This window comes from Trichechus manatus, unplaced genomic scaffold (genome assembly GCF_000243295.1).
Source record: "Trichechus manatus latirostris isolate Lorelei unplaced genomic scaffold, TriManLat1.0 scaffold00080, whole genome shotgun sequence".
Taxonomy (NCBI): domain Eukaryota; kingdom Metazoa; phylum Chordata; class Mammalia; order Sirenia; family Trichechidae; genus Trichechus; species Trichechus manatus.
In genome coordinates, this window is record NW_004444016.1 from 6,223,251 (window position 1) to 6,237,558 (window position 14,308).

Genomic DNA, 14,308 nt, shown 5'->3' on the forward strand with positions numbered 1-14,308 from the left:
CAGCAGTGACAGAGGACCAGCAGCAGCAGAGAACCTACAGCAGCAGAGAAGCAGCAGCGGCAGAGAACCAACAGCAGCAGAACCAGGAGACCAGTGCGAGATGGCGCTGGAGCCGACCCATGGAGCAAGACTACCTGTGTGCAGGAGGCTTCCTGGCGGAGTTGGGTGCCTCTGGGCACTTATCGGTGGAGCTAGGCTTGCTGACCCACAGAGCGAGAGAGCTGAGTGTCTGTGTGCACGAGGCTTTCTGGTGGAGTGGGGTGCCTCCAGGCACTTATACCGGTGGAGCTACAGAGCTTTGGAACACTTGCCCCAGCAGGGCAGATGCGGGCATGAGGCCCGAAGGCCAAGAGGCCACAGGAAACAGAAGCAGAAACTTAAGAGACAAGGGACACAAGAAGCTGCCTCAGTCTCAAAAGGTATGACCATGACCTCAGGGGTTTCAAAGGGTGCAGCAATGGCCTCTGGTGCTTCTAAGGGTGGAGTCGCCACTCAGATGGACTGGGAGAATGGTGTGCCTAAAGCCAAGAGAGCAGAGTTCCTGTCCCAGTGGGCCTGGAAGGAGGAGCTGAAGCCCAGGGCTGCTGGGCCTCCTCTCAGAATCCAGAGACTGTGGCCAATACCTAGAGTCTGGAGGGCAGGCTATTGTGTAAATTGTCTCAGAGAACAGAAGATTATTTTCAAAGCCTTGAGGGCTAATGTAATGTGTTCTGCTGACTTGCTTGGTGCCTGTTAAAATCACTTCTTTTCGTCTAGTTTCTCCCATTTGTAATGGTAATGTCTAGCTTGTGCCTGTTCTGCTATTGTACCTTTGGAAGCAGATAACTTGTATTCTAGACTTCACAGATGAAGAGGAGTTTTTGGATTTTGGACTTGGAATTAAGACTTTTGCTAAGATATGATGGGGGTGAATATGTTTTCCATGTTGCAAGGATGTGATTTTTTGGGGGACAAAGGGTGGAATGTCATGGTTTGAATTATGTCCCCCAAAAAACGTGTGTATCAATTTGGCTAGGCCATGATTCCTGGTACACTGTGATTTTCCTGTATGTTGTAAACCTGCCTCTATGATGTTAATGAGGGAGGATGGGTGGCAGTTGTGTTAGTAAGGCAGGACCTGATCTACAAGACTGGATTATGTCCTGAGGCAATCTCTTGAGATATAAAAGACAGAAGTGAGCAGTGACATAGGGGGACCTCATACCATCAAGAAAGCAGTGCCAGGAGCAGAGCGCGTCCTTTGGACTGGGGTCCCTGTGCCAAGAAGCTCCGAGTCCGGGGGAACATTGATGAGAAGGCTGACAGAAAAAGCCTTCCCCTGGAGCTGACACCCTGAATTTGGACTTTTAGCCTACTCTGACTGTGAGGAAATAAACTTCTCTTCGTTTAAAAAAAAAAAAAAAAAGGTTGAGAAGTTATAGGGTTGACATGTTGTGGGGTTGTTAACCAGTGTCATAAAACAATATGTGTACTACTGTTTCATGAGAAACTATTTGTTCCGTAAGCCTTCACCTAAAGTACAATAAAAAAACAATTGAAAAAAAAAGCTTTAAACACTTAAAAAAAAGAATAATCTTAGGTGAAGGGAAGGACAACACACACTACAAGAGAAGTCAGCACAAGTGGACTAAACCAAAGCTAAGAAGTTTCCTGAATACAACCAAACACTTTGAAGGACAGAGTAGCAGGGGTGGGGGTCTGGGGACCATGGTTTCAGGGCACATCTAGGTCAACTGGCCTAACAAAGTTTACTAAGAAAATGTTCTGCATCCCATTTTCGTGAGTTGCATCTGGAGTCTTAAAAGCTAGCTAGCGGCCATCTAAGATGCATCAACTGGTCTCAACTCACCTGGAGCAAAGGAGAATGAAGAACACCAAAGACACAAGGAAAATATTAGCCCAAGAGACAGAAAGGGCCACATAAACCAGAGACTCCATCGGCCTGAGACCAGAAGAACTAGATGGTGCCTGGCTACCACTAATGACCACCCTGACAGGGAATACAACAGAGAGTCCCTGATGGAGCAGGAGAAAAGTGGGGTGCAGAACTTAAATTCTAGTAAAAAGACCAGACTTAATTCTAGTAAAAAGTCTGACTGAGACTGGAGGGACCCTGGAAGACGTGGCCCAGGGACTCTCTGTTAGCCCAGAACTGAAACCATTCCTGAAGCCAACTCTTCAGACATAGATCAGACTGGACTATAAGACATAAAATGATACTCGTGAAGAGAGCGCTTCTTAGCTCAAGTAGATACATGAGACTAAATGGACAGCTCCTGTAAAGAGGTGAGATGAGAAGGCAAAAATGGACAGGAGTTGGTCTGAATGGACAAGGGAAATCCGGGGTGGAAAGGAGGCGTGTGCTGTCACATTACAGGGAGAGCAACTAGGGTCACATAACAATGTGTATAAATTTTTGTATGAGAAACTAACTTTAACAGTAAACTTTCACTTAAAGCACAATAAAAAAATAAATAAAAATAAAAACAAAACCTTCTCAGTATACATACAAAACACTTCAGACTTGCACTAAAGCCTAAGAACATCTTGTCTGCTTCTACTGGTCTCATTCCACAGCACCAGACCCCAAATCAACCTACATCAGACACTGAGGCCAGGACAAACCTCTCACCTAATCTCCTCTCACTGGTCCTGCTTTGGGGATGAAGGGTAGGGAAGGCAGGGTTTGGGGTGTGACAGGCTTGACTAGAACAAGAGCTGCTTTGCCCTCCAAGGTACAGTGTCTGAGTGTCTGTGCTCAACCACAAAGTTGACTAACTGACCCACTGAGATCTCAGGGGTAGGGAGAGAAGACTTTGGGGCAGCTTCAAGGGAAGTTCAAGCAGAGGAGTTTATGAGAGGCCCTTGAGAAACCAGAAGGCAGGGGAGGATGTCAATGGCATATCAGGCCCAAGGTTATGTGTAAAAATCAGTGCTCCACTCCAATTCTCCAGAGGCTCTAAGAGTCCACATCTGTCCCTTTTCACCCAGTTTCTTGCTCTCCCTCTCCACAGATACAGAGAGGGCTCTTTTGCTAAACCATAAACAGCAGCCCCGCTGCCTAGAGGGCTGGACAAGGGCTCAGTGTCAGACCCTTCAGCCTTGCTCTGCAATGAGGACCCAGGGCCTTGAAGGGCGCTGCTGACTCAGCCATAAGAACAGATGGAGGAGTGGGGACCACGGGACATTGACCTGCATCTGCTCCAGGCACTAGCCTGGTTAAAAAAGGTATAAGCTACATTACATAAAACCAGTGGATATAGCCCATATCTTCCTTTCCCCACCCCTAGTAACCCCTTCTAGTTTTAGTCCTCAAAAAACAAGGGCTCAGTTCTCGAGGAAGCTGAGGAAAGGTAGCCAAGGGTTCAATCTGCTGAACCCAGGACCTCGGTTCCTAAAACCTCTCTCTGCCTAACGTCATCAGCTCCCACCTGACTTCCTTGGTGCTTCATCACGCCTCTGTGGCAGCAACTACCCATAGGCAATCCCAGCAGGAGCGATACTGCTACCAGAAAGTTGGCTGGCACAGCAAATGCTGCCGTTGCCAGCACAGCAGCAATGGGGGCAGTGAGGACATGGTGATAAATATCGGCAAGGAGCTGATGAAACTACACTATGGCAGCTGCCAGGACTTGCCATTCACCTTGCACAGTGCAGAATGCAAACAGCCTACCCGTGAGAACGGGCCCAGATGTCAGCATAGTGGGGCTCTGGCAAGGACAGCTGGGATTGGGAGGGGGTAGAGGGAGGAGGGCAGGTCCAGGCTCTGGAGTCAAACTACCACAGTAGCTGAATGACACAGGACAAGTTGCCTAAACTCTCTGAGCCTCAGTGTTTTCATCTGAAAATAAAGATACTAGACCGTATTATTATGAGGATTGAACAAGATTATACATATCAAGCACTAGCACAGTACCTGCATATGGTAAACACGCCGTAACTGCTAGCTATTTTCATTATTAGGTTCACGAAAGGGTCAGAAAGTGGTTCCTTCTGAGGATGTCCCATTTAAAAACCAGGCCAGGCCCAGACCGTTTCTTAGCACAGGTTCCTTTGACAACAGAACACTCCTGCCCTACACCGGTGCTCAGGACTCTCCCGTGAACAGTATTTCAGCAGCACTAAGCCGAGCAGCAGAGCCCGAAATAGCATTTGCAGAGCGAGGCACATGTTACTGCCTCTCCTGTGCTTCAGAAGTGCAAGAAAACAAAGTTTTCAGTCACTTGCTCAGAAAGCACGGCCACCTACCACCTGCCTTTCTTCCAGGGCACTCAGATGCTGCAATCTCTGTTCTGCTGGAAAATGAAGGTCCCTGAGCCCTACAGCAGCGCTACAGCCACTGCTCTGACCAACCACACTATTCCCCTCCAGCAAGCCAGAGAGTGTCAGCGTCTTCAAACCAGCCCTGTGGGGACAAAGGACATATGCAGGTTGAATTCAGAGTGTGTTTAATGGGGACAGGGCTAGGACTGGTACCTGGCTGAAGAGCCTGCCACTCATGGGTTGGGTGAAACACCTCCAGAACCTTGGTATCCAGCTCCTCCTTTGCTTTGGTTTTTCTCTCTGTTTCTTTGGTGGTACTCTTCTCTGGGTTGGTTAGTGCAAACTCCTTCTAAGAAAAGAAAACAGAGGGCATGACCCACCACAGCTGGGCACCAGGCAAGTAGAAAGAAGATAACCTAGGGTGGCACACTTTTCCCTCCATGCTCCTCCTCCCCTCCCCAGGCATGTTTGGACACCTGCAATTTCTTTCACAAGGTTAACCTCAGAACCAACATGTGTGAGGGAATATGGTTAAATGAACACAGCACGCCATTTTGTGTATATAGTACTTTTGTATATGCATAGGGAAAACAGCCCAGAAGGTTCCACACTATCTTGAGGGGGGGTCAAGGGAACATACTACAGAGAGGGGTTGGCAAAAGGAGACAGTTGGGGCCTTTAACTTTTTATCTGATATGCTACTATACTGTTTGCTGTTTAAAGTTTATCTTTACTTTTACAATAAAAAGTAAAGATATTTATAACGGAAAAAACATACATCTGAACGGGAGAGTAAATCTTCAAATGGCCACCACAGATGTGCAAAAGCTGGCAGCTAAGGCCCAACTGATTCCCAAGAAGCTCAGCAGGGAACAGTAAGGGCTTTGGCAATTCCCCAGGGGGCCTATAGGGCATAAATGACCTCTTGGAATATTCCAATCCATGGAGGAAGGGGCGCCAGTGGAAAGGTGAGAGCCCAGCTGGGCTGAAGGAGGAAGATGCCCACGTTGGAAACTGCTTCCTAAACCAGCTTCCTTCCACCCTGTGGAGAGCATGGAGGATTAATGAGATGGTGTCTGTGGAGCACTTGGAGCTCAGGAGACAGAGATGCAAGATAAATACAAAGTATTGTTCATTTTGCTCCTTCCCAGGTTCCCAAACTTCCTGTCACATTTTTAAACCTGTTCTTGCATAAAAGCACTAAGGCCCCAGGAAACTGGAACTAGAGGGTTCCAGAGCTCTGGGAAACTAGAGCAAAGAGGAACCCACACTAGCACACCAGGAGGTTATTTCAGCCCTCCCACCTACCCTGTCATCACTTTTCCTCCACCTCCCAACTCTTCCCCTAATAATAACAAATATATTTTTTGAATTCATACTATGAACCCAAACCTGTGCTATGTACTTTACATAGATCTCACACTTTGGTTTCCCAACAATTCTAACATTGCATGGGAGGTAATAATGCATCTCTTCTGAGCAGTGTCCCAGCTCCAGATAGGTACCCCCACCTGCTGGGGTCCCTCAGGTTCTGATCTTTAATTAGCTATCAGAAGAAAGGTTAAGGTGTTAAGCTGTTGGTGATGACAATGTAAAGCCCCTTCATGGATTTTTGCATTTTAACAAGAAATAAAGGCATGAAATTCAGGTGGCAGAATTTCAGACCTCGCTAAGGACCAGTAAGGACAGTATCTTGGGCAAGTAGAGGCCCTCAAATCATGTCACATGTAATGAGAGGCACTGACTACAGCACAGTGTTTAAGAACTCAAACTCTGCATCAGATAACCCAAAATTTGAATCTCAGTTTCTTGTGATACTGAGAAAATTACTTAACTTTCTAAGCCTCAGTTTCCACATTTATTAAGTAGAAATAATAACAGTATCTAGCTCATTCATTAGATGAGGTTCTACAATGTAGAACACCAGCCCTAGGTCCATGGTAGCTACTACTATTATTACTTGCGAAGGTAGTCATATGTTCCAGGTCAGATGAGTCCATGCTGTGACATCCAACAGTGACCATAGAAAATGGCATCGTTCAGGCAGGTTCAGGTTGGGGTGGTGGCCACCAGTGCAGCTTGATTCCTCAAACCTTTCCCACCTCTTCAACTTGAAATCTGTACAAATCTGAGCTCAAAAGAAACCTTGGAACAGGTGTACTCATGAGCCTGAAGAGAAGACAGACTGGCAGGAGGCATCCTACATTCTGAGGACATGGATGTCAAGGACTTCCAACATCTGAGTTCCTGAGGACAGCCACTGTATTAGTCTCCTTCACCACTGTATACTTCATGCATGGGATAGGGCTTAGTTTGTAATTGCTGAACAAATGTGTGAACGAACGTTCCCTCCCATAGGCTTGTCTTCTGGGTGCCTTAGACTGAGGCAAGATCAAGGTACCAAGTCTGCTGGAGGCTAGGCACTAGCCCACATCCCACAACAAAGACCACCCTGTAGGCTAAGTACCCGGAGTTTATGTATTACAGGGCCATTAATGCTGGTCAGCCCCTGCTAGAAGCACCACCACACTCAAGACCATGGGACTAAGAGAACGTTAATAAAATTTGCCTTAGAGGTGTGTCAATCAAGTGCCTTCAGGGGCCAGGCAGGGATGGATACAAATGAGTAAAGTGGGCCAGGTGGAAAACAACAGGGAGTAGTGGGGACTAGGGGAACCGGAGCCCTCCTGCCTTGACTAAGGAAAGCAGCTGCTACTCAGCTGGCCCACCACTGCCACGCAGACATTCAATTTTAAGAAAACAAAAATCCAGATTTTTATGTGAAATTTTCTTATTTTTAGAACACTAAAAGGGCCGAACTAAATATATTTAACTTCAAATTGCAACTCTTGCTTTAGCCAGGTAACTCCTGGAGGGTGCAACTATGTGCAAGCACTCAAATTCTCATCATCAAGAGAAGCAGAAAGAGACAAAGGGAATAGAGATGATGAGAATATGGCAGGAAGCCCTTCAAAATCTAGGCAAAGGTTAGCGTTCATTTTGACAACTGGAGGCTGGAAACGCATTTTTTCTAGATGCCTGTAACAAGGTTAACAGGATAGATTAAAGAGGAAGGATTAGAACGATGAGACTAATGGACCACTGAGGCTTCAAGCCCTAGGGGGACAAACATTTGCAACAATCCTGTCACTGCTCAAAATGTTTTTTGAACTTCTTCCCGGTATCATCTTTGAATTAGATTTTAAGCCACCGAAAAAAAAAAAAGCCATTATTTTACAGTAAACCAGATGCCGTGAAGTCAATTCCAACTCATGGTGATTCCATGTGTGTCAGAGCAGAGCAGAACTGTGCTCCATAAGGCTTTCTTTCAATGGCTGATTTTTCAGAAGTAGATTACTTAAGCCTTTCTTCCAAGGCACCAGTGGGTGGACTCAAATCTCCAACCTTTTGGTTAGTATGTGTGACACAAATTCCATGCTCCCCTGTCTACCCAGCCTGCCCTATTCATCAGACCTGGCTATGAGTGTCCTTAGACCACCCAAATTACATTCGGCCAGTCACATGAATGTATCACAGGCTAGAAAGTTTACCATTTATTAAGCCCTTACTAGATACCAGGTGGAACCCTGGTGGCGCAGTGCTTAAGAGTTTGGCTGCTAACCAAAAGGTCAGCAGTTCAAATCCATCAGCCACTCCTTGGAAACCCTATGAGACAGTTCTACTCTATCCTATAGGGTCGCTATGAGTCAGAATCAACTCAACGGCAATGGGTTTTTTGTTTTGTTTTGTTTTATATACCAGACACTAGGCTAAAGTGCCTCCCATGCCTCAACTCATCCTAGTCTCACCTCTGAAGTATGTACTCTTATCATTCCCATTTTACCAATGAGGACGGATACTGGGCCTGTTCAAAACCACACTGCTAGGAATAGCACCAGAGATTTCAGTCCAGGCCTGCTGGACTCCAAAGTCCATGTATGAATTCTGACTCACTTTCGTGTTTCTGTTTTTGAGCATATGGACTAATGGCTGTGCCTGGACGCTGAGGGAATGAAGCTGGGGCAACGAGATCACCTTAACACACTTAGCAGCACATCTCCCTGTCCAAGCAAAGACTTCAATAGGAAGTTGAAAAACCATAGTCCCAGAGAAGGGACAAAGAAGACCAGCCTCTGGACAATGTCCTGAACAGGAGGGCAAGACGAAGAAGTGAGAGAGGCAGGCCAGCCTTTGGTCAGCTCTGAAGTAAATCCCATATTCTGGCGCCTTCCCAGCTGGCTTTGAGAAGGGCTCCCTCCTATCCTGGATCCCCAGCAGTTTCTTTTTCCTACCATCATCACTCTAAGTACCAGTTTCCTCTCAACTGACTGGCAAGAAATCTCAGCTAAGGTGTTAGCTGACAACAGCTTACCACATCACACTTCCTTGCGCATGTATCTGAATAAAAGATTCTTAAAGATCAAAGCTTTCAAGATCCAAAAGAATGAATGAAATCTCTAATAGTGGGCTGATAGAGACATACTGCAGAGGGTCCCCTGCCTGACACCACCCCAAAATAAACCAAAGAAGCAGTCATCTCTTTATTAAAAATAATAGCTGACATTTATTGACCATACATTGACCATATTGTGCTAGTCCCAATTTTAGGTGCTCACGTATATAATCACATTTAATCTACACTAAAATGTTAAGAGGTTAAGTACCAACCCTGCTTTACAGATGCGGAAACAAAGCTCAGATATGGTTAATATCTTGCCAAACAGGTGGCAAAATGGGTTTACGTGGGGCTTGTGCTCCATCCAGTGAGAAGGTTCCACTCCGTCCCTCCTCACTTCCCACCTCTTTGAAGGCTAGTACCATACAACCTCAGCTCTGCAGCCAGTACCAGACAATACTCACTCCTCCTAAGACACAGCATCCCAAGGAGGGGAAGATAGCTCTAGATAGTACCCTGACAGGCATAGCCAACCTTTCCTGGGTGGCCATCAACCTACACAAATGCCTTAGGAGAGGACAATTCTGGGTCACCAGGAGTATTTGCCTGGACTCCAGGCTCTGAAGAATGGATCACAAGCCTCCTTCCTACCCCTACACGTTTTCCCTGTTGTGAAGGTGGCCGGCTGCATAATTTGGATTTTAAATGCCATCAGGGCAGCAATTTTTATGGCATGAGAGAAAAGATGCTTCCACTCCTACTTGTGCTCAGCACATGATGAAAGATTATGACAAATGGACACAGCTTAGGAACAGACATAAGGATAAACGCAGCTTCTGTTGATGAAAGTCAGTATTAACATTTTTTCTGCAACTAGACTCAACAGAGCTAATATAAATGGGCCAGAATAATTATGGTTCTGAAAGCTCATCTATTTAGTTGGACTATTACCCAAAAGGGACTTACTAACACACAGTCCTTAAGTAAATTCATCAGCACGCTTTTGTTAATTGTGCATCTGCTAAAGCTCATGATAGGGAGCACAGAGTTCCTCATGAGCTGGAGGTTGGGGAGGGGACACAGCTCTGACCCTCCCGTGAGACTCTTGGGTGCTTTTCTGGGTCATTCCACAGCTAGGCCATGCCAAAGACTGTCTCAACCTCATGCTGTGACCAGTCCCACCCTTGGAGGCCACCAGGATCCCATTCTCAGTGCCCTTGGAGAAGAGGCAAAAAAAGGGCATCAACAGGATCTTAGTCAGAGAACATTAAAAGCTCAAAAAGGATTCGTGACTCCCAACTGTACATTCTCTCCTGCTCCACAAAGTGGGGAAGAAAGGCAGAAAGAAAACAAATGACTTCAGAGCGAAGGTGGAAGCTTGCCACAAGCCAGAGGTGAACCTCGGCTGAGCTAGACTGTTATTAAATTCATCACAATTGTCATTTGCACTTCAAGGGCCTCCTGCTCCAAAGCCTCCGGTGCTTTATACATTTAGCGGGAGCCCCGGAGGTTGCGGAAGGTGGTTGGGGGAGGGTGGCACTGTCAGAGAGCTGACTGTCAGGACTTCTCAAGGGAGGGGAAAGGGAGGGCATGGAGCTGGTCAAGGGCAGGCTGTTGCTGGAACAAGCTGGCGCAACAGGTCTAGGAGCCTAGGTCAAGCATAGGGCATTCTAGCGTGTTATGCTCCTGCCCAGGGCAATTACAAAAGCCCTGAGTGATGAGGTCTGAGTTATTGAGTGATGAGGTCTGAGTTAATGAAGAGAAGCCTCGAGAGAACAGGCAGAAAAGGACAGAGGGAGGGAGGAGACAGAGATACAGATTGAGGAAGTACAGGAAGAGGGGAGCAGAAGAAGAAGCAGAGTGTTGCTTGGGATTAGTGTTCACCACACAGGCACTCAGCTTCTATGGAGAATCCTGACCTCCCAGCTGCGCCACAAACTGGCTGTGTGATTTTGGCCGAGTTACTTAATGTCTCTGAGTCTTAGTGTCTTCCTTCCGAAAATGAGCATAATAATTGTAGCTGCCTACTTCATAGGGTTGTTGGGAGGATTAAATGAGAATATATATAAAGTACTTAATACAGTGCTTGGTACATGGTAAGCTGATGATGATGATGATAAACTGTGCCAGAAAATTTTGCCACATTCCCAGCACTGGCCATATTTCTATAAGAAGGAAAAATAAATGCCTACCCCACTCCCACAGCAACCCTGGTGACACCGAGGCTTTCTCTGACCCCATTAGGAAACCCTCCCACTTACAATATGATACTTACCGAGTTTTGATGGCTACTGCAGAAGGTAAAGCAGGAGACCATGAGCAACCCGAGTAGCATGCCCCGAAGAGCCATCCTAGAAGGCAGCAGTCCCTGGGGAGCCATAGTCAGAGACCTGAGGAGTGCAAACATAGAAAATAGAAGGTCATTGGGAAGCTGGTGCCTGGTCCCGCAGCATCATGATTCTCATGATGTCACGCATTTGACAGACTTAAGACGTTTTCTGCATAGAGGTATCATGGGCCTTCTACCACAGGGTAGAAAAATCTGAAGTAAGCCTCCACTTTCCATGAGTACTCCAGCCACCTGAAGGTAGATATGCCCTGGCTGGAACTGTACAGCCAACCAGAACTGTGAGCTATAATAGCCCAGGTCCCTTCCTTCCTCACTATCAACTTGTTGCGTTGTGGAGAGTGGTGTTAGCTATGTTGGGGAGAGAGGGAAACTGACCAATTGATCAGCGTGTGAATAGACATGGGCCCAAATCCACATAAGCCTTTATAACCACCCATTTTTAAACCATACCCACTGTCATGCTTGAAGATAGATGCCATTAGCGTCCCCTAAACCAGCAAAGTTCAATACTCCCAAGCCACAAAGCCTTTCACATCACCTTTCAGTCTGTCACATGTATCTGGAACCATGCCAGAAGTTTCTGGGAGGGGGAGATAATTTTAGTAAGCATTCCCTGAGAATGATGCCAAACCATGGGTCCAGAAAAGACTCTACTTGCCCTAGTTGCTTTGAAAACCAAAGTGCAACCCTAGTAGCTGTTAAAACCTTTTAACACCTAGTAGTGCTAAATGCCACAAGGATGCTTTGTTTAAGTAACTGCTCATTAAAGCAACTGCAAAGACTCAAAGAACCACTAAATTTAATTTGCTATGAGTTTTATAATCTATGCTAAAGATCACATGGTATTTATTCTGTATTCAGAATCTTACAAAGACCTAAAATGCAGCATTCTTCTGGCCTGGTGTAAAATGGTAGGAGTAGTAGCATCAGAACCTGTCTAACTTCAGGGGAGACAATGCAAATCAAGATAAGCCCAAAGCTGATCCCTATGAGGTGGAAGTCAGACATACCTCCACCCTCCAACCTTTTAACCAATTCTGACACCAGCTGTCCTCCCACGGTATTCTCTATTTCTCTTCTGGGTTTAATAATCTGTTGCAGTGGCCACACAGAACTCACAGACTATAAGTAACAGGGTACAACTTGAGATCAGGATCAACAGGCTACAACTCAGGATCAGGATCAGGAAGCACATAGGCAAAGTCTCCCTTCTTCAGTGCAGGACAGCTCTCTAGGCTCGTCTTGGTTATGCAGGCCTCCTCTTGGCCCACTGAGGACAGGCTCCTCTTGGCCCCAAAAACAGGCTCCTCTTGGCCCTGCTGTCTGCCACCACCAGCTCTCCATAGGGTCCCTTCCAGACCTGTTGCTGATGGCTCTGCCACTAGGCCCATTCCGGGCCTGTCACCACCTTCAATTTGCAACTCTTTTAGGAAGTTCCTTGCCTCCTCTCTCTGCTTCTCTTCTTTCTTCTTTCTGTCTCTAAAACCTCTGTGAGGTTGGCTGCTTATATCTACAAACTTCTCATCAATTTCAAGGCATGGCCCTCCCACCAGGGCCAGGAACTGAACAATCCCCTCTTGGTAGGCCACAGACATTTCATTTGCATACCAGGCTACAGACATTTCATTTGCATATTCCATAGTCACTTCATCTGCATAGTCTATTGACCAATCTCTACAAGGTGCATATGAATCACACGGCAGGCTGCAGCCCAGGGCCAGGCAAAAAGTATCAAACCATCCTTGTTTACAGCTTACCCAGGAAATGTCAATCAACCTGGACAAAAGTAACAAACCCTCTGGGGTAGGGGCAAAGGTAAGTCCTCAAGGCTTAGGGGAAAAATCTCTCAAACTATTTTTCCAAAGAACCAAGGCAAAAAGGACACATAAAGGAACTCATTTCACCACACCAGGGAACCTGAATGTGTAAGTGAATTTAGGGCAGGAGGGAAGGGACTCAAGGGGAGGAAGGAACAAGGTATAATGGAAGTCACCTAGGCCAGGAGTTAGGACACTTCAGCCATAGTTCCAATTTTTCCAGTGTGCTAGGGTATGATCTTGGCCTAGGCACATCATAGCTCTGAGGGGCAGTGACAGCAGCATCGTTAAAAGCATGGGTTTTAAAATCAGACTTACATTTGAGTCCCAGCTTCATCAATGTCTAGGTGGGTGGCACTGAGCAAGTTATTAACCTCTCTATGTCTCAGTTTCTTCACCTGTTAAAAAAAAATGGAGGGAGGGGCACCTCTTTTAGGGGTATGAGGATTACATGATAATGCTTATAAGTCCCATGCAAGGTATAGAATAATATCTGCCACTTACTAAGGGCTCATCGTCTCCACAGTTTCATCATCCACAAAACAAGGATTTCAATACCTAAAGACTGACCTCATAGAGCCATTGTCAAGCACAAACATGATCACACTGCTGAAAGCACAAAGCCCTACACACAAACAACAGTTCCGTCTCACCATCATCATTACTGTCATATGGTAGCTACAGTTTCGGAGAGCTTGGCCCCATCCACATTTCACCCTATATTTCAAAAACAGCACTATGATTCTCATCAGAATGAGAAAGAGTTGGAAATACTAACCCAGAGCAAGAGCAAATGACCATCTCCAGGGTTTTGGTGGTGACATAATTAGTAAGCCCAAGAGTCAAGACAGGTCCGAAAGGAAAAGAAACAGCTCCCGCCTCTACAGGATGCCCCAATACATGAAAAAATGCAAGCAAGTTCAAATTTAGCTCAAAAGGCCTAGGAGATCACAAGAGCTAGGAGTGGAGAGGATGGCCTATGCCAAACCAGGAGGGGCTCATATTACCCCTGGGGAGTAGGCCCAGTTTCCCAGCCCCCATGGGTGGCTCCCTTTGCCTCAGTTCAACTCCAGTCTCCTCAGGCACAGCTAACCAGAGGGCCCCTCCTCAGGAAACACTTGGCTCAGTCCCAGGAGAGCCTGGATGATCCAGTTCACCTTGGGACTGCAACTACCGCTATGTCCATCTCAATTTATTTGGCACATTCACTAGACATTCGTTGACTATCTACTATGGTCAGACACCAGGTGAACAAAACAGACACAGTCCCTGCCATCATGAGGCTCACAGTCTAGCTGGGGAGACAGACACAAATAAATACATAAATCACAATTTGTGGTGAGCACAGTCATGGAAAGGAACAGGGTACAGAGAAGGAGAATAAGGGTAAACGAGGCAGGAAAAGAAGAGATGAATATCGACTGGACCTGAAGGGTAAGAAGGGCCAACCGTAAGAAAAGCAAGGGAAAGCATATCCCACAC

At 46.4% G+C, this 14,308-nt stretch overlaps 1 protein-coding gene across 7 annotated transcripts in view; it reads right to left on the reverse strand.

Moving 5' to 3' along the window:
• Positions 1–14,308, reverse strand: part of SIL1 (SIL1 nucleotide exchange factor) — a 288,848-nt gene that overhangs the window by 213,051 nt on the left and 61,489 nt on the right. For 5 of the 7 annotated variants that reach the window (XM_023735590.1, XM_023735592.1, XM_023735591.1 and 2 more), the window contains 2 exons: positions 10,935–11,049; positions 4,477–4,612 (listed from right to left, as the gene is read on the reverse strand). In XM_023735590.1, coding sequence (XP_023591358.1) covers positions 4,477–4,612; positions 10,935–11,039 — 241 coding nt within the window. In that variant the 5' untranslated portion in view covers positions 11,040–11,049. Of the gene's footprint in view, positions 1–4,476; positions 4,613–10,934; positions 11,050–13,144; positions 13,208–14,308 lie in introns of those variants that run through there. The other 2 variants (XM_023735589.1, XM_023735588.1) reach the window with 2 other exon arrangements.